Here is a 20,566-nt window from a genome sequence, read left to right on the forward strand (position 1 = left end):
AAAACATTTTTTTTTCAAATTACAATCACAAAAACTATCACAATACCCAACACAGGCAAACACACACTCAATGACTAATTTAGGTGTCGCTTGATATTGTATTAGTTGCAGAGGTTGAATATATGGTTCAATTGGGCTATAGTTTAATCAAATGGTCGAAGATATGGTTGTTGCTGGTCATTTAGGAAGGCTGTTGTCACGATCAGAGAGGGTGGACAAATTAGTAGTCGTTGTTTATATGGTGGTGCTTTGCTTCAATGAACTACTATTAGCTAGTTGATGCCTATAATAATAATGTATGGTATTTTTTTAAAATTATTTTTAATTGAAAATATATTAAAATATATTTTTATATTTTTTAATATTAATACATAAAGCATATGTTAAGCTGTCACCGTAACAGGAGCACTTGGAAGTATAGATACTTCAGGCAAAGCATATGTTGTTGAATTGGCCACGTCACCATGAAGAAAGCAAAATGCTAATGAAAGTCTTGACTTTATTGAATGCTCTTCAAGGTGGTGATTGTTTATACCTAAAAATATTTATTGTAGTAAATTAGAGTATCTTCCTTCTAATTTATTTTTGCTTATTTTTTATAATTAAAATTCCATTTGGAATTCGAATCAATACTCTAAAAACAAATATTCCAAACATAAAAATTATTCAATTCCAAGGTTCCAAACAGTCAATTAAAGAAAAGCACGGTTCTAGGGGATTCCTACCATGCTTGCAAAAAAAATAAAAAGAGATTTCTCCTGGCTACGCAAAGTGGACAACAATCAGAGCATTGGCGAGGATGAAACACTTCTATGTTCTGATGCTGATTCAAAGAGGACTCCTGCAACTACAAGAATTCAAGTTTGCATTTCTAACCGCAGCAAAGGAACAACAACTTCCGGGGGTGGTGCAAAGTCACATTATTATGCATCTTTGAAATTACTGCAAACAATAACCTGAAGCCATTCACCTCTACATGGAAATCTAGGATCGAAAGAGCAACTTACTTGAACCCACAAGGGAAAAATGCAGAAACCAACTACATCAGATGCTTTAATGCTGCATACCATGTCAGCAGAGGTTGTGTGAGACCATGTTTTCCAGAGAAATTGTAGTTTCAACACTACTCGAAGAAGCAACAGTGGGAAATGATAGATCACAGAGAATCAAGGATGGGGACAACAGTACAAACAGCTTCCCCTTGCCAGTTAGCAGAAATTTCAAACGTGGTATAATTTTAAACGTGGCAAATGGAACACAATCTTTGTTGCAGAAGGATGCACTAAAAGGTGTCGCAGACAACCAAGTTTCTGAACACTGCAATTTCAACATGATCGAGGCTGAAAAACATGTAGAATGACGTGTAGATAACGTGCAGAGAAGCAGAGATGGAGAAAACCGTGCACTATGATGCAGTTAAGGGGCGAAAGGATGCCATTTTGGCCGAAAACCACACCTCAAAACAAAACATATAAATCTTTTAGAAACAACCACATCAAACATAATAATTATAACATGAATAGTCAATATTAAACTTAGGAACAAAAAGGTTGCAGTTTAAGTTTTAAAAGTATGGAAGAGACCTACATATTTCAGCAAGTTGTAGACAGCAAGCCGAGATAGAACAGTGTCCAAGCACCTGTTTCGCAGTTGAAACACTTCGATGAAGCCACCCGAAACCAAGTTTCTAACAAACCTCATTGTCATGAGACGAACATAACTTAACATGACCTTCTATGCTCAAATGGTCCTATTAGAACTAAAGTATAACAGATTATTTTCTTCAATATCCTGCTGGTTCTCAGTTTGGCTTCCAGCCTCAGTCGCTGCAGGGAGAAACAAGCAAATAAGTCTGTCCTCATCTTATTAAACATAGAAGAAAATAAATAATCAACTGTTCTGTAAATTACATGCACATTTTTTCTTTTGAGAAGGTTGTGCAATGGTTCTAATACTCAGCTGTTCAGACCAACAAGCACTCAGATGCAACAGATGAAATTTGTACTTCAGAATTTTGTTATGCTCTGATAATTGTTTTCTTTTGTTTTTACGAGTAGTCAAAGTGTCAGATCACAGTATCATTGACCCAACAACACTGTACCATAAGACTAGCTGGATAGTATATAGCAGAATAACTAAATTATTTTTCCCAAATATGCATAAGCACAACATACCCAATAGCATAAGGTGAATCACGGCGGCCATGACGATATGGAGGGGACCTGCTATAGCTGCGACCTCGGCGAGGTGAAAGGCTCCGGCGTCTTGGAGATCTTCTCTCACGGGGGCTATAACTCCTGCCAAAGACAAAGTAAAAATAGCAACAGTAAATAATCTAGCGTGTCAACTGTGAGCATATTCTCCTAATCAGCAAACACAAGATAGCCCAGGATAAAAAATTGCATTGAATCTCATTACTGGTCAATGGTGTTGCCCAGCTCCTATTGCACAGCATATTCATTATGATTCCTTTATTATAGCTAAAGCAGCTAACAGAGACTCAAAAGCCATCTGCTATAAATTTATTGACTCTATCACCTCTCATCTGGAAAAATTATCCTGCAATTTCAAGGCTTTCAGTAGCAGTTGCAGTTATCCTTCCAATTCCATTCCTTTTTGAAAATAGTAGTTGCCCTGCCCAGAACCAGTTTTGGTCCTATATATATGGTAGGGGAAAAGAAGCACGCCATGGAATATGATAGTAAAGTATATGGCAGACCATACAATCATCACAAGGAAACGTAAAAGTCAATTAATAGAGATAGAGTGCTTTGATTTCATAATGCTTCGACATTGTTCTTCCTCATGTAAAATCATAAGGTTATTCTGTATGGAAAAAAAAAAAAACCACAAGATCATGTTTCTAATTCAAGCCTATTACTTGACTTGTAACCATTGTGTTTGTGACTATGCAAATGTAAACAAAGAAGGAAAATAAGAGAGCAAACCAGAAAATTTCTAACAAGTGTTCTATCCAGAAAATAAATATAATCCCAAAGAGGGGTAAACACATTAGACGCACCTGCGCCCATACCCATAACTTGGACTTCCACGGCGGCGAGGACTGGGGCTTCGACGACGACTACTTCCCAAGCCTCGTGAGCCAATGCGCAGGCGACATTCTCGTGCAAAATGACCAGGTTCACCACACTCATAACATTTTGAGTCCTCACCTCCACCACGTCCATGTCCATCACCACTACGGCCTCCACCACCCTTAGAATTATGAGAAAGCTCCACACGCCAGCCATTCTTTCCTGTAAAATGAGTCAGAATCTTAACAGAACTCTCTAAAATATAATACAGCTTGCAACCCTATAGTTCTAAAACAATTTAATTTCCATGTTTGGTAATAGAGTTCACTAAACATGAGCAGAAAATAATAGAAGTTATAGCAGCCAACACTGAACATAAGAAGAGCCAACATATAGCATAAGAAATATAAATCATAAATAAAAAGCAGGAATCATTTTAAACAAGAGATGGCAAACATCATAATAAATTAAAATTTTCATAAAAGAAAAAGGGTTTGCATTCGTAACAAATGACAGGAAACAAAAATATACAAACCATCCAATGCGCGAATTGCATCTATAGCATCCCTGCGATCATCAAACTCAACAAATGCATATCCTGGTGGCCTTCGAGCAACCCAGACACTGCATGAATTTTTATTTAGAAATTAGAATTGGAAAAATCTTGTTATCAATGAAAAATGCAACAACAAACATGCACAAAGACATATCCCACTGCCACCAGTCCCTAAGCCTTTGTTCTACAGAGTTTTCATATCAGCACCTTTTAGTTCAAAAAATAAAACAACCCTTGTCCTTCTCAAGCAATGACAAAAAATGATTACTGACTTAAAACCAAATGGCAATTTGCAAAGATTATCTTCAGCAAAGAATACTTATGCCTGGTCTAGTTTATAAAAATTGAAAAAATCAGCATGCACCTACTGAATTGAAAAAATCAGCATGCACCTACTGCTTATATGCCCCAGAGCTATAGTCTATAAGATTCAACCTGCGAGATTACAGCCTTAAGTTTCAGGATACCTGAACCTTGAAAGAATTGCATTGGGTGCAGTTGCAATTTGCAGTTGTGTTGATTGTTCTACTGTTATCCTCCTTTGCTGTAACTTTTATAGACCCATACTTGAAAACTAACTTCAATAACTGCACGTAGTGGTTACTTCTTCCATGATCTAGTTGTTTGCCCATTAATGCATAACATCCCACTATCCACTAATCCATCAATTTAGAGTTAATGCCCACTACATGGAAAATAATCCTAACTAACAAAAAGAAATGCAGGCATTTTGGAATAGGTAGTAGGATATTTAAATTTCTAGAAATATTTCTCTGAAAATTCTAGAAACTTACGAGTCAACAGCTAGCAGCCCACTTAACATACTAGCCAAAACTTTAAAGTCCATTCATCTCTTAAAAATTCTGTTTTTTCTCCAAATAGTAAGATTATTGATAATTCTAAGGGCAACTTTCATCATCCTAAAGTACCCAACTCTCAGAATTTAACAATTGAAACTCTCCATGATAAGTTAGATAAAGCTTAAAAAAGGGTAGTAATGTAAAAATAGAAATAAAAATGACCTAAGCGAGAGTCCAAGTACCTAAAGATTTAAACACTTTGCCATCAGGCATTTCAGGCACCAAAGTAGCCCCTTGCTCAGCTTAGGGGCCCAAGAGAGTGCCTTGGCAACTTTTGATAATACTAGTAGCTACATATCCATATGCAGATTCGTGACACACAAATATACTCCTTAATTTTAAAATAATTGCAAAAGTCAACTAGCAGGTTTGGATACTGAGAAAAATTAAATGCTAGCAATAATAACAATGACTAACACGGAAGAAACAACAAAGATCCAGCACTCCTAAAACACTCAAATCAGCCAAACAATGCAAGGTGCCAAAGAAATTACCTACGAAGAACACCATACATCCGGAATTCATCTTCGAGATCCCTCTCGGAGACGCGCGGATCCAAATTCCCAACATAAACGCGAGACATTATTTTGAGCAAAACAAGCACCAATCTAAAGAACAACAAGCGCATTTGTGGTTAAATAGCAAATTGTAGCTCAAAAAGAAATTCCAAGTTGTTTATCTATGATCATTTGAGCAACAAACCGAAAAATCACTTGTTTTATGCCAACAGGAAAACGTTGAAGTCCAAAGCAGCGTGGATTTTAATACATAAATGGGTTCTTCTTTGGAAGATCTCTTTTATGGATTTATAAGCCACGTGGCGGCTAACAGCACTATCATTTTGTAATTATACGATTTTATGCTGTGTTCCATGCTAAAATCATGGCAGTCCAAATCTTCGTAACTCATAATTCCCAAAATTGAGAGGGGGAGGAGGGACCAAATCATGTTATGAGTTATTGTTATATCAAACTTGCAATTCCCACAGAAAGAAACAAACCAACACATATAATTCTCTTTAAACTAGATTATAACCATAGTTCTTCATAGAATCATGATTCTTATGAAAAGAGAAGGAAAAAAAAAACTATTAATACAGCAAAATAGTCATGCAAAGCTACGTTCCAGTGAGATTTAAGAAAGACCCAAATGAAATCTAATGTTGAAAAACATAAGAAAAGGGATTACCTGCTTGATTCTGCAGGCAGTTTTGGATTCTGATTATTACTATGTTGAAAGCAAGAACGTGGAAGAGCCTAGATAGAGGAGAAATTCGTAAGATTCTTTTAGCAAGCTCAGTAAGTAGACTTATATTTGTAATGGGCTTTAGGCCAGTATGTCTGTACTGGGCTCTTTTGCCTTAGGCCTGTTTAGACCTGATTATTTACTGGTTTTGCACATTTGCATATGGCGTGACTGAGTAATATTTTGTTTTTGTGTTTTAAAGTGGTTCTAAAATTTTTAAAATGTTTTTAATTTTTTAATATTTTTAAATTATTTTGATGAGTGAATATAAAAATAATTTTTTAAAAATAAAAAATATTATTTTAATATATTTTCAAATAAAAAATACTTTAAAAAACTAACATTGTAAAATTTAAAATATAAATACCGACTGACCCAAAACTCATCATCTTAATCTGCATTAATCTGCATTAGATAACAATTTGAAAATACTGTGTGAGTGAGACTAGAAGATTTTGCATTTCCTTGTGTGGATCTTGAATTGAGTTACAGCATGTTTTTTAAATTATTTTTATTTTACAAAACATCAAATATTTTTTTAATATATATTTATAATCAAAAAAATATTTTTAAAAATATTACTACAATATAATACCAACCAAGCATCCCAGTCATCATACAGTTGGAGGTACTCCGACCTCCACCCTGATGAGATAAAAGCTGTTATCTTTCCGACACAACACCATTGGCATTGATGGTTAGACTAAGTGAAGAAATAATAATAATAATAATAATAATAATAATAATAATAAAATCACAACTTTTGATGGGTATTTTTCTATATAACACAGTTTGGAAAATGTTGATAAATTAGCACTAGTAATTTATTTTTTAAAAAAAATCACACCTGTTTAGAAACATGTTCATATTTATTTTTTTAAATGTATTTCACTGTAAAATTTATCAAAATAATATTTTTTTTATTTTTTAAAAAATTATTTTTGATATCAATTTAAAAACATAAAAAAAATATTAAATTAAAAAAAAAATAAAAAAAAATTCAATTTTTTTTTTAAAATTATGCCGGTCTATTTTAATGATTTCTTTAATATATTAATTTTTTTTTAAGAAATCACAATTTTCACTCGCAGACATTTAATGAAGAATGTTATTTTTCAAAAAGAGACTTAAGCAGTGCTAATTTACCATTTATTTTTAAACGTGCTAATTTTTTTTTTATATATATATAAAAATAGTCACTCTTGGTTACCATCTACCAATACAAAAGCTGAGACAGCGTCACTTTTTCCGAAGGAAAAGCAGAAATACTATGGTGAAGAGGACGCAAATGCTCCTTTTTTTTTTCTTTTTTCTTTTTTTATTGCCGCTCTTGATAATTACAATCATGTACACTTAACTTGCTCTTCGCCACTCAAACAACAGCTCCGATCATGAATCGATGCTTAAGCACAGCTTCAGCGATTGGTCTCTTCCGGAAGTCTGGATTTAGCATTGCCTGCACACCGGAAACAGACAGAATTATTGCAGACCAAATGTTAGCCATTATTGCAAACCATCTTAAATTATAGCGCTTGTACATATCCAAAAAGAAAATCATAATTAACCATAGACGACTAAAGTAGTTTATTTTAAACTCTGATTCAACCTCAAGTAATTGCCATCCAGCCCGGTCACCAAGATCCAGAAACTTCACAGCTTCTTCCAAACGATCATCTGCTAAACAATATCTGTGTGTGCCAGAAAGGGCAAAGACAGGGGAGGAAAAACCAAGTGTGTCAGCATTTTGACACCTCAAGATCCATGACAAGCTTGAGCTTAGTTTCTAATCTGTTGGAAACTGTCTATTTCTTGGCCAAATAATTGCCATTGTCCTTGGTTTGATATGCCAAAAACATAATCAAACTGTTAAATTTAAATAATACTGTTTCAATATTGAATCTCACACGAGAAATTAATTCAATCGATACTTAAATTTGTTCTTTTATTAAAATTTAAACGATCAATTAAATATTACATAAAAAATATGCAATGCATAGTTAAATAATACACTGTAGAAAACTAGTGTTTAAAACGCGTTTAAACAAACAACCAGCTGCAGGAATCTAAGTATTCAAGTATGTGTGAAAAACACACAAGTTAACTTCCTGAATTTTGGATATAACGTAGAGTTTCGTTTTTTACTTTGCATTTTATCTTCATCGTGTTCTACGGGTAGCAGAGTCTTTGAGGTTCTGCTCAGAGCCAAACTGAGAATTATTTGTTGTTCCCTTTGGCATACAAACTACCTTTTCACTTGGATTTCATCCTATATTTGAAAAATCATAGTGTAGAAGATAGATCCCCACTAAGAAAGAAACTGCTAAAATGTGTCTGTAGCTCTTGTAGAATCTACAAATGTTCAAGTATCACCTGCATCATGATCTACGCATGGACTCAACTAGATAAGAAGCAGCCAAGTTTTGATGCATAAGACCATAACATAACTCCTGAAGTCAAGCTCAGCCAAACGAAGGGTGCTTACAAATGTATCTGATTCTTACCTTTTAAACTCCTATAATCTCAAATTCATCTTATGCATGCACTGGCTAATGGACTTTAAGCAAGTCAAAATAAGGTACAAAAATCATCTTACTCTCTCATAGCTTCAAGATCGAGTCGGAAAGTGTTTTCTAAAAGCCTCTGCAAGTTCATGCATAAGTTATTAGTGTCAGGAAAACACATTCTGAAGAATATGAAGGTGTATAAGGGCATTATGTGCTCAGGATTTCAGGTGCTCTGGACTTGCTTATATCACGTAGATGAAGAGAAACGCCTGCCTACAAATGATATAATAATTAATCAGAGGTAATCATATTTCTGCTTACTTGCAAAGAAAGAGCATCCACAATGCCTGCTTCACAAAATGGAACGAAAGCCAAGTATGCAAGAAGAAGACCAGCTTCATATCTATGTAGGACCAGAAAAGAAATTGGTCAAAGGAGCTAAAGAACTGAAAAAACTAATGATAGAACCATCAAGTTCTGAAACAGTACATGTCATCTGCAATTCCAAAGGCTCGTTTCTCCATAGGTGTGGAGGCTCCAGCAGCAATTGCTCTTCTCCAAAGTCCTTCTGATAATGTCCCACGGCCATCTTCTAAATTTGAAATCCTGATAAGTCATGTTTGGAAGTGAAAATGCGCTAACGTGTTCAAACCTGTGAAACTATACTGCAATATCAAGAAGCCTTCTACAGTCACAAGTAAGAAATCTCCTTATAAGCATTAAGATTCATGGATGGCACATACAAGAATCTACAATGGTATTAAGTCCCTTCTCTCTTAAGCGTACATCATTTGGTCTGCCTTCATGTCACCAAGAAAATCCCTAAATGTTTTTTTGCGAATTTCTATTCCTGGAAGTAAGAAAACCTTTAACACCTCCGTAACTCGGTTTGCCATCTGGGGAAACATCTGGGAGACAGTTGGGGAAAACCAGATCCTCGTCAGTTTGCCATCTGGGAGACAGTTGGGGAAAACCAGATCCTTATTGGATTGGGGATATTGTATGATGGAGATTGATGGTTAACTCCATCCCTTTCTGCAAGAGTCTGCAGATAGATTGTCTGAAGGCCAGTATGCATCTATGTGAATAATAATATTAATAATAAGAAATCTGAGTGCGACGGAACAACTGGTTGATTATCAGTTGACTGTTAAATTCTTTCCTTCACGAAGCACTAGACTTAAATGATTGGCTTGTTACATTCTCACTAATCACAAAATATTATAGTGGTGAAAAAAGGGTGAGAAATTGAGCGCATCCATGTTACTAAAATAAAAGGAACCAATGTGCTACATGCTATCATACAGGTCAACACGTATACATGTTACAGCTTACACAAGATTTACAATCACAGAAGAAAGAACATAGCAACTGCGATTAATTCCTTCTCTCACTCTCTCTCTCTCTGTTTTTTTTTTTTTTTGACATGTTTGAATTCATTCAGTTGTGGTTCACTAAACCACGTTTGTTTCAAAGAGCTTGCCCACAATGTTGTTGCATGTAGAGGAATCACTTATATGATCTGTTTCTAAATGTCAAGGACAATGAGTTTTGTCTACAGATAACATTTCTAAGTTGAAAACAGAAGCCTGCTGAGAAGTAATTGCAAGAAAAGGAATTTTAATAGCACCTCAAATCAACAGAAAAGGCTAGATCTCGAAGTCGTGGAACTAAATAAGGAGCCTCTCTCTCTGCTATAGTGCTGCCATTATTCAAGTAAAACATTGTGTAAAATATCAGTAAGCAGACAAATATGACAGTAACAGTTAAAACAGGAAACATGAAAATCTATGATCGTACTTGAGAACAACAGAAGATGGTCCAAGACTCTGGTGCAATCTGTCATGGTAATGCATGTAGGCTAGACCAGTAATAGCCCCCTGAAGTAGCTTGATAACAAAATATCTTCTGCGCTTTATTTTTTGTTCTTGTTCAAAATGATTCCAGGAGTTTTCCTTGGTCGAAATGCTTTTTGAAATTTTTTCACTAGTAACTTTTGCATAGTCTGCTGCACTATATTTCCCACCATTACGAAAAGCAAGCCACTGTGTACATTAATTTCATCAATTTTTTATCATATAAGAAAATTCCCAAAACAACTATGACTAGTTTTTCTTATTTGACCTGGTATAACAAACCTGTTCTCCAGTTTTTGTCTCAAATCCTCCAACAAGCATCAGGAGATTCTGGCATGAACCTTTTGAACTGCTCTGTGAAAGATGTACATGAAAAGACCTTCCATGGTATATAAAAAAGAAAATAACATGTCACTAATATTTCTAATATTTGAAAAGCCTTCAATATCCAACCTGAAGTACAGCATGGGCATTGAGCTCATTTGCAGCCATCATATCAGCTTCTATGCCACCAGCTCGCTGTCCAGGATATACCTTCATAACCAGCAATCTCGGTGTGAAAAGAAAAGAAGAAGAAAAAAAAACTTTGCAATGTGACGGGTCAACAACATCCATTCAAGTTCCACAAGGAGGAAAAGGAAGATCAAAGATAACTGGGAAGAGAGAAATGTCAAATTGAAGATGGCACAGTCGCTATAATTTTCAACTGCTCTCGATTTAGGGGGACATTTAGTAAATGTTGTTGTTAAATTCCTTAATAAATTAGAATTTGAAAAGAAAAGAAAATATAGATTTAGCTACACTCTTCTCCTTTAATCATTAATTAACTCGTGAAATGGGAATAACATATCCAGCCCCTGGCAAAATATAATAATACACTGCAAGATCCTTACCACAACCGAGTGAATTACAATAAATATTAGAAGATGTGCATTGATTTAAGTCGGAAAGCATATATTACTCGGTATATGATTCACTTGCTAGAATTTAAAGAAAAATCACCTTGAAAACAACGGGAGTGCCTCTAAGTGAACCCTGCGCTATTCTTCCTTCGTAAAGCCTGAAAAATAACTGCCATGAATATATATAATAGTTACTACAAATCAGAGCAACATGCAAACCCTTAGTTATATTGTGATTAAATAAAATAAAGGCGCACCTGATCTTCACGCTACCTTCTCCTACATCTTGAAGTTTCAGCTGTCCACCTGAATATTCAAAATCCATTCCTCCTGCCGAATAGCTGAAAACAAATGCAATTCCATTTAGAACTAATCAATTGTATTAAGAAAAAAAAAAGAGTATAACTATACATATGTACACCTCGTAATGTTCATGAAGCCGTAGCTGCCAATGAGTCTCCCAACTTCGAATGACTCGGGGCTTGTAATCAGACTACTCGCTACACAGAGTCGTCGACTCGTCTTCGTTCGGAACGTCCTTCTTCTTATTGTGAAGCAGAGATGAGAGGAGAGCATGGGATTGTGAGAAAACACCATCGACGAATAAGAATTAGAGAGGCAATCCGGTGAAACCAGAATCATCCTTCTCTCTCTCTCTCTCTCTCTTTTCTCTATCTGTCGCTAATGGAAACTAATGGCTCCATTACAGTATTCGACCTGCTGGATAGATAGGCCTATTTTTCTCCAATCACGTCGCTCCACGTCATCATAATAAAGTAGCTTCTTGGAAGGGATAATTTCGTTTTTGAAAGATAAATCAAGAAGGATATTTTTATTACATCAGTTTTCATGTTTTTCTTCTTCTTAAGTTTATATCTTATTATCTTTTCCTATACAATTCTAACAATATATTTGAAATTTTGTTTGTATTCTATAATTTTTTCCACATATATTTTTCCTATAATATTTTTTAATTATTTTTTTAAAAAAAAGATTAAGATTTATTATCATGTTTTTATTCTTGTTAATTTCTATAATTCATATAAACTTTTTATTTTTCTTTTTTCTTTGAAATGCTTTACAATAAATTTTATTATATTCCTAAAATATATTTTATAATTTTTTAAAAAAATCAATATTTATTATTGCATATTTATATTCTTGTTACTTTCTATAATTCTTGAATAATTTTATTTTTCTTTTAAAAAATATTGCAATTACAAGGAATTACATTTCTTTTTTTACTTTTACAATCGTAATGTTATTTGGATATATATAATCAAGATTTATATTAATATTAATATAAGAAACTTGCAACATTTAATATTTATAAGAAACTTTCTATAAAAAATATAATAGAAATCAAAGCATAACTACTAGAGGCAATATATACTAGTCAACTTCCATGTCATACATCAAACCATACATACATTATCTATATGCATACCACCATGCACTCGTCCATTTCATACTTATTCCTCATTTTGATATACTTGAACTATCATAACAATATATAATTTATATATATATATTTCCTTGTCTTAACTACCCTAAACTCATGCTTATTTTGCTATCATAACAGTCCTGGAATCCCTTCTATACGACTACCCGAACAATTTTCATCGGACTATTTCCTATTAAGAGCATGTTTGACAATGTAGTTGTAGGTACTTTTTAAATAATTTTTCGTGCCAAAATACATGTTAATAATGTTTTTTTATTTTTTAAAAATCATTTTTGACATCAGCACATCAAAACGATCCAAAATATACAAACCATATTAAATTTTAACAAAAAAAATTTAAATTTTTTAGGAACACAGCCACAGCCGCGTTCCCAAACGAGTCCTATATTCAATACAGTCTCTGCCTGCCCCTTATTCCAACTGAATGACTTTTTATATAATCTACACCCGTTCTTTCTTCAAATTGATTGTTAAAACCTACCCATAACTGTGTCGTATTGGGTTGTTCAATTGCTCAAATTAACAACCCATTTGGTTCAACAAAAAGCCACCCATCTCATTCTAATTGGGATATCATTGTATTCATCAATCATCGTGCAAAGGGCTCGTCTAAACTACCACTAAGTCCATTACAAATGAACCACCTAATAGCCATTGACCACATCACATTAGGGTTATCAAATCAGCCACCATGTGATGTATCGTTTCACACCTAAACATCCTGCCGAACAACCCCAAGTTCATGCCTAAACATATTGCCACAACAAACCTCATTTTAACCATGGCTACCATTCATTTTTTAAGTCTATATTCGACCGTCATTTACACTCGTTTTAGCCTATACATGATTATCTTTTACTCTTCCTTTTTTTTTTGTTTGGAAGTCTCTACTCTCTTGACCGGCTAATCAAATAAATTCCTGGTTTTGGTATCACTAGTACCATTAATATCCATATTTTATTAGAGTAATCATTATGTTGGTCACTAGTAGCAATTAATATCATTAGTCTTTACCCCGTGGCAGACTAATCAATTATGTCGGTCATTAGTAACTACTAATATCATTAGTCCCTACCTTGTGGCAGACTAATGAATAATGTCGTTCATCAATAACCACGAATGCCATTACTCCCCACCTCGTGGTAGACTAATCAATAATGTCGGTCAATCCCCAACATTACTTTCCTTCTCTTTTTTTCTTTCCTATTTATTTTCAAGCTTTCCAATAAAACAAACCATTGCTTTCTTAGCCACTCATTTTGAATACCAACAAACCTTTCAATTTCAAAAATCCTCTTTGAGTACCAAGTGCAACATTGCACTTTAACTTTTTATTTCATTCTTCTCTTCACAATATATATCAATTTTACAATGATATGACAACAAATAAGCAACAATTCAATAAAGAAAACATGCAAAGGCTTTTTTTTATATATATAAAAAATGAGTCCAGCTCTTATTTTGAGCTTATATACATATTGTTGCTCCCTATTGTTGTCTTATCCTTGTAGCCTTCATTATATCACCAGAATACAATTATCAATAACAATTCAGCTAGCATCACAATTTTAATTCACTTTTTATTCAACTATTATTTTCATATCAATAACAAGGAAGATCCTTAAAATTCCATAAACATACATATTTTTCATGTTCATACTTATTCTTTATCAATTAAAATGTTAGAACCCTCAATTAATAACAATTCCAAGCAAATATTAGATATTGACTAATCCTAATTGGTTTAGTCCACCTAACCCCAAACATTGTTCGATATTTTAATTATAACTGAAGTTATAGAAGTCGATTTTAGGTGTGACTTGTCTCTATACAAAGCTAAGACACAAAGATATATTTTTTATGAAGAAATAAAAACCTAGTTTGTCTATTTATAAACCCAAAATCATCCATTACAGTGGCGTATAAAATCTGTCCACTACAATGTTTGTTTATATCTTTCCTCAATCTTTAGCTCATATCTAGAGTTATATAATTCTAAATTATTCAAGACTAGTCTCATTAGAAATCTAACATCAATATCTACAACTTTCACGAAGAAACCTACTTAAAATTCCATCATTTTCAAGTTCTAACTTCAATTAGAAGTTGACTAATAAAACCATTAGAATTTCAGCTACACGAGAGATAAGTTTGACAAGCAAACTAGGTGTATTCATGCATCACAACATCATTCAAAGCTATATTCTTACAAAAGGAAGTTTAATCCTTTAAGGATAACTAGTGACACTAAATGTTGTTAGCAGCGAGACAAGAGAATAATGAATGATCTTCTCAAATTGATTAGTGAGATACAGAATTTCCAGCAAATAAATAAGTCACGATGAGTGCCATAAAAGTGAAGCCGTGTAAAATTGAAATACTCTGGAAAATGACTTATATAGGGCAACTCGAGTGGGCTAGAAACTAACCGACCAAGAGGACTTAGATCAGAAATAACAAACCTCACCAATCAAGTAAAAAAGAGATTACGAATAAAGGAAGGTCTATATTTTAAACCAGGTAAAGATATACGAGTGTCATCTAATTCCAAAGAATTGAACAACGTGTTTTGCAAAAAAAATCACAAAAAAACCCTGATAGAGTCCATCAAAAGACAAGCCACCATGGAATGGCCAAGTTTTAAAATACTTCTCAAAATTTTTCATTTCAAAAAATCTTTAAACTAACAGATTGCCTGTAACAACTAGACCACTTTAAAAGATCTTTGAATTTTTCAACTAACAAACAGGTCACTTGAAAACTTTTAAAAAATCTTTGAATTTTTTCACATTAACGACAGGTTATATAGAATAATTTGACTATTTTAAAAAAAATTGATTTTTTTACAAAAACAAGGAAGCCATCTGGAACAACAAATATACCATTTTAAAAAAATCTACCACCGCCATGTACCCCTACAATGACGAGAACAAAAGAAGGAACAAAACCCTTACCTAGGAAACATCTAGTCCAACCATTAACTCAATTTTCACCACCACTTGAACAAAAATACTAGTAGTTATCTCCACAGTGCCATCACCGCAAGTATCCTAAAGATTTTTGCTCTCTTAAATTATCAAAATATAAAGAAAATGTAGGCTCAACCTCTTGTTTGAGCCAAAAGTACCCTTCGCTGCTGTCAAGGGTATAAAGCATTCACCTTTTCTACTTTCACGTTTTAATTTGTTATATCTAGGTGTTGTCTTATCTTTTTCTTTTTTTATCTCTGTGTGTGCTTGCCATGATGCACTAGCTTCATGATTTAAGAAAAGGCATATTAAGAAATACTGTTGAACCCTTAGCTTGATAATAATGAAAGGAAAGGAATTTTAGCTTGTTTTAAATCTTAAGGTTTAGATAATGACAATTGCTTGGTATAAAAAAAACCCTTTTGCTATGTATGAGTGCAAAAAGGGAAAGTTCTGCTCTTGGTGCTTTAATATATGTATGACTTTCACGTTTCATACCTAAGTTTTGCTTTACTCCTCATTTAATAAACAAATAACTCAGGCAAAGAGACTTAACTTGCTTTGTTTGAGATCTTTAACTGGGTTTGTACGTGCACGAGGACATGTTTACATTGTTTATACCAAGCTAGGATTTTCTTAATTGTTGGCATATCTCTAAGACCATGCATAAGGCTTGTAATATCCACCAAGGCAGGATGCTTAGTTCTGTTTCTATTGAAGATATTGAAGCGATTCTGAAGATCTTTACTATTATGCTATTACCATGTATAACTTATTTGTTACCTAGTTTAGATATGATTGTGTATTTATTATTAGCATATAATCTTAGCATACTGTTGGGAGAAAGGATACGCAGGATTGTCTTTCCATATTGCAAGTTTTTCCCTTTGTATATATATGCATATGTATAGCATAAGAAAGTATGAATGCAGAACTCTGTTTTACTGCTGCACTGTCTCACGTCTCTTCTCTGCTTCAAATTTCTTCATGGTATCAAAGCATAGTGTTTGAATTCTTATACTACAGGAAGAGACAGAGACAATGGTGTTGTCATGAAAGACCACTTAAAGGATGCCATTAATATTGGATCAAAGGTCTCAGCACTAGCAAATTGTTCTGATGATAACAACACATCTCAAAGATTGAGTTCTATGTTGTTGAATGAATTTAATTATCTTCCTTGGGCAAGGGCTGTCACCATTGCTCTTGGTGGAAGATCTAAGTTGGGGTTCATAAATGGTTTTATCATTCCTCCAGAAGTTGATAATCCAGAATATGCAGCATGGTTTTTCAAGGATCAGCTGGTCATGTTTTGAATCCTTAACTCCATGGAAAGGAACCTTGCTAAGATTTTTAATTTCTTAGAATCATCACTGGACCTGTGGGATGCAATTCGTGACATATATGGAAATCAAAATAATGTTAATATTTGTTTGATATCCATTAATGCCAAAATTAAGAATATCATCTATGGTATTCATTAATGCTAATATTTGTTTTCATCAATGACAAAATTAGGATTAATCTTAGTATTCACTAACACTAAAGTTAGAAATATTAGTATTAAAATTAGAAATAACTTTTAGCCTAGTATTCATTAATACTAAAGTCAGGAATATCAGACCTTTTCTTCATTTAATATTTATCAACGCTGGAGATGAAAGTAATTTTAGTTGAATATTCACTAACATCAAAGTCGATAATATTATAAATAGGCTATTGATAGCATAACACAACAAACCCTTATCAATTTAAGACAAAACCAATAATGCGTCTTACCTCAAGTAGAATATTTTAAAGGTGATAATATCTTCCCTTTAACATAATCAATCTCGTACTATAAAATCTTTGTTGACTAGTTATGGTTTCTAGTTACCACAACACTAGATGATGACATCTTAAATAAAAAAATTTTCTTCTAAAAACAAGATGCTAGATATTTGTTTTTTTTTTTTTTGAAGATAGCCACAACTTCAAGTAGCGACATGCATGTTGATATATTCCTTGAAGGTTTTGAATTTCGATCAAGAAAAAATGGTGCAAATGAAGTGGATGAGTTGGAAACCATTGATCTCTATGACGAGCTAGTAGCTTTTATTCGGAGAAGAGGAGAAATCTGATTTGTATTGGGAAAAAAATAAGAGGAAGATGAGGTAGGAGAAAAGAAAGACGAGGAATGAAGTTATGTATTTCCTTTTATATTTTTCCTTGGATTTTATACAAAATCACGCATGGTTATTTATGAATTGTGTTTACAAATCATTACTTAATATTATGCTTGTTTCTCTTCTTCTTCTGTTGAACTTGTTTATGGATTTTTTCATCTATACTTACTCTTTGTTTCTTGCCTTGATAACCAATTGCTTTAGTTGAGCACACTTACTTTAATCGATGGGCTAATAAATGTGTCTAATATATACACTAATTTCTTTTCTATAATTAAAATTCACTTAATTTTCTTTTTTTTTATTCGAGAAATATGAAAGGGTACTTCATTCTTTTATTTTTGGTTTTTTATTTTAATAAAATCAAAACTGCTTCTTATTTATCATTCATAGTGTGTGTTTTAAAAACTGTTTATATTTTTAACAAAGATATATACAAAGGAAAAATATTTTATATAAATTTTATTTAATTTAAAAAATATTAAAATATATTATTAGCTAAAATATAAAACTAATAATATGACACATTTAATTATGATAGCGATGGTGATATTGTTGTGGCGATATGATAATGATTGATATGATATCAACAGTGATTATTATTGTTATAGTAACATAAAATCAACAATAATTTTTTTTATTAATAAGTAAGAAAAATTATAGTAAGTGATGATGATGTAATAAAAGGGACTATGATAAAAACATGATGACAAGAAATGTTTGTAAAGGTTATAGAATTAGTGATGATGATGGTGATTATAAAGTTAAAGATGAATTGCAGTCCAAATAAGGGGTGGTCAAAACTCAATTTTTTTGCTTAAAATTATTTTCTTTTATATTTATAGATCATTTTGATGTGTTGATATTAAAAATATTTTTTTAAAAAATAAAAAAATATTATTTTAATGCATTTAAAAAAAAATATATTTTGAAAAGTAATTACTACTATATTTTTAAACACCTGACAATGATGATATTAAAATAGAGGGTGAAGGTGATGAAGTAATAATAAAAATAATGGTTGTGATAGCTAATGATAATATTACAATAATGGTATTGATTGTGATTATAATATTAAAGAGATATTAGTAGTAGAGTTGTGGTATGGTGATAATAATGTCAATAATATAATATTTTGCATATAAAAAATAAAATTAAAAAAATAATATTTTGTATATAATATTTTTTTTGAATTGTTTTTTTTTAAATTTTAACAAATAAATAAATATAATAATTCAACCAAATATTAAAAAAATAAAAATTAATGATGTGATGATATTTTTTAAAATTAAAAGATCAAAATGTATTTATTATTTATGCAATTCTTTGAATGCTAAAAGGAGAAAAAACATTATGTTCTTAATGTTTTATTTTAAGATTAAATAACTAATGTGATGTCATTGTATATTTTCAAATTAAAAGATCAAAATGTTATTTGATATATTAAGGTCGCAATTAGATGGTCAATTTTTTTTGGTCTAATTAAGGACATGTTCGAGTACTTATAACATGTTAGGACCAAAATGTACTCTTACGTCTGGGTGTTCTATTGACCGTAACATCTCCACGGCCCATCCCCTCGTTCTCTCTCTCTCCATCTCCGTGTCTTGTTTTTCTGAGTCTTGCCTTTCTTTTCTTTTCATCCTTCCTTCAACAGCCTCTTTATCGCTATAAAATAAAGAAAAAAAAATCAGTTTGTGTTTATAATTTTATTTAAAAGTTAGAAAAAAAAGAATAATAAATAGATTAGTAGAATGTATTTTGGGAATAATAACACGAACATAGTGCCTCCATTTCTAAGCAAAACCTACGACATGGTAGACGACCCGTCGACGGATTCAATGGTGTCATGGAGTAGCAGCAATAACAGTTTTGTGGTGTGGAATGTCCTAGGGTTTCAAAGAGATCTTTTTCCTAAGTACTTCAAGCACAAGAACTTCTCCAGCTTTGTCAGGCAATTGAATACTTTTGTGTGTGTGTGTGTGTGTATTTTTATTTAAATCTTAGAATTGAATTGCTATATATATTATCTACATTTGCAATCCATTCAATTGGATGGTTAGCAGTTTTATTTATTAGATATATAACTTAGTGGTTAGATACGAAGGAAATGGAAGGAAGGATGGGTCTATATAGATTATTGGATTTCTCTATTGCCGATGGGTTTGAATTAAAATCGGAAGCTAATGCTGCTGCTTTACTTCTTACTGCCAAATTTAGGTTTTGAATGGGAGAGAATTCATTATATGAAATTAGTTACTAATTTTGGTTGAATGGTTTTCTAAATCGGATTCAAGTTAGATTAGCAACCTATGCACGCGCCATGGAAACTTCTATTTTTTACACAAGTTTTTGGTATATGCCATCAGTGCTAGTCGTTCAAAGTTTTCATTCTTTTGTTTATTTGTATGGTAATGGTTAATGGTACAAGGAAGTGAGTTTAGCATGTGGATTTACTTTATTTCAGCTAGGCTACTTATTAAGCTATTTAGTAATTCTATCCTAATCCATTCAACTGGATTATTACCAATCAGTAAGGGGCTGACTGGCTTCTGAATGTTTGCAAGATTATTTATTATTAACCAATTTTATTCAAAGTGCTCTTCATGTATATCTTGATGAAGCAATCAATATTGTTGTTGTTGTTGTTGTTGTTGTTGTTGTTATAATCATAAACTTTTGTGAAAACCATTGCTTGAATTTCTTTTCTTTTTGACAATGATCATAATAATAATAAAAAGCTTAATGATCATATGTTATTAATGTTATGTGCATGCCCTGTATCGTACTATGGCTTGCATGCTTTTCTCCATGTAAACTTATTGAATCCTATTCAGAGATGGTAATTATTTTCTAACCATCTGTTGATTTTAATGTTTTTTTTTTGGAATCATAAGTTGGGGTATTAGGCAAGATTAGCTAGAGATCAGCTCTGGAGTTGCTGATGAAAGTGGTCAAGGAATATGAAATCAGTTTTGACGAGACTTACGTGTTTTAAAAGGTAATCTG

General features: G+C 32.6%; 2 protein-coding genes across 6 annotated transcripts; both read right to left on the reverse strand.

Moving 5' to 3' along the window:
* Positions 1-635: 635 nt before the first annotated feature.
* On the reverse strand, positions 636-5,757 carry LOC133706285 (serine/arginine-rich splicing factor RSZ21-like). 4 transcript variants are annotated; one of them, XR_009844484.1, is made up of 7 exons: positions 5,640-5,756; positions 4,946-5,059; positions 3,571-3,659; positions 3,023-3,257; positions 2,175-2,297; positions 1,588-1,826; positions 636-1,317 (listed from the first exon to the last, which is right to left on the reverse strand). XR_009844484.1 is itself a non-coding variant. In XM_062131783.1 (6 exons), exons 2-6 carry the CDS (start codon positions 5,032-5,034, stop codon positions 1,820-1,822), a joined length of 531 nt encoding a protein of 176 aa, XP_061987767.1. In that variant the 5' UTR covers positions 5,035-5,059; positions 5,640-5,757; the 3' UTR covers positions 1,479-1,819. The 4 variants fall into 4 exon arrangements, 2 of the variants coding, with proteins under 2 accessions (XP_061987767.1, XP_061987766.1); XR_009844483.1 differs by having other exon boundaries at positions 636-1,456; XM_062131783.1 differs by lacking the exon at positions 636-1,317 and having other exon boundaries at positions 1,479-1,826; positions 3,035-3,257; positions 5,640-5,757.
* Positions 5,758-6,844: 1,087 nt separating this feature from the next.
* LOC133668779 (uncharacterized) lies at positions 6,845-11,667 on the reverse strand. 2 transcript variants are annotated; one of them, XM_062088777.1, is made up of 12 exons: positions 11,380-11,666; positions 11,216-11,299; positions 11,059-11,116; positions 10,510-10,590; positions 10,339-10,410; positions 10,001-10,245; positions 9,831-9,902; positions 8,690-8,806; positions 8,522-8,603; positions 8,290-8,336; positions 7,303-7,384; positions 6,845-7,152 (listed from the first exon to the last, which is right to left on the reverse strand). In XM_062088777.1, the coding sequence occupies exons 1-12, from the start codon at positions 11,598-11,600 to the stop codon at positions 7,069-7,071; spliced, it is 1,245 nt and encodes a 414-aa protein (XP_061944761.1). In that variant the 5' UTR covers positions 11,601-11,666; the 3' UTR covers positions 6,845-7,068. The 2 variants fall into 2 exon arrangements, 1 of the variants encoding a protein (XP_061944761.1); XR_009833799.1 differs by lacking the exon at positions 8,290-8,336 and having other exon boundaries at positions 11,380-11,667.
* Positions 11,668-20,566: the final 8,899 nt, after the last annotated feature.

Source organism: Populus nigra, chromosome 11, assembly GCF_951802175.1.
Source record: "Populus nigra chromosome 11, ddPopNigr1.1, whole genome shotgun sequence".
Taxonomy (NCBI): domain Eukaryota; kingdom Viridiplantae; phylum Streptophyta; class Magnoliopsida; order Malpighiales; family Salicaceae; genus Populus; species Populus nigra.

What these genes read in the sequence shown, in the direction of transcription:
- LOC133706285 (XM_062131782.1), bottom strand. Translation starts at nt 5,034, where the DNA reads ATGTCTCGCGTTTATGTTGGGAATTTGGATCCGCGCGTCTCCGAGAGG. An exon ending in ATGTATGGTGTTCTTCGTAG is followed by an intron (nt 3,660 to 4,945) that starts GTAATTTCTTTG and finishes AAATTCATGCAG; the next exon opens with TGTCTGGGTTGCTCGAAGGC. An exon ending in AGTTATGGGTATGGGCGCAG is followed by an intron (nt 2,298 to 3,022) that starts GTGCGTCTAATG and finishes TGTCTTTGGCAG; the next exon opens with GAGTTATAGCCCCCGTGAGA.
- LOC133668779 (XM_062088777.1), bottom strand. Translation starts at nt 11,600, where the DNA reads ATGATTCTGGTTTCACCGGATTGCCTCTCTAATTCTTATTCGTCGATG. An exon ending in GCACTCCCGTTGTTTTCAAG is followed by an intron (nt 10,591 to 11,058) that starts GTGATTTTTCTT and finishes CTGGTTATGAAG; the next exon opens with GTATATCCTGGACAGCGAGC. An exon ending in AGACAAAAACTGGAGAACAG is followed by an intron (nt 10,246 to 10,338) that starts GTTTGTTATACC and finishes TAATGTACACAG; the next exon opens with TGGCTTGCTTTTCGTAATGG.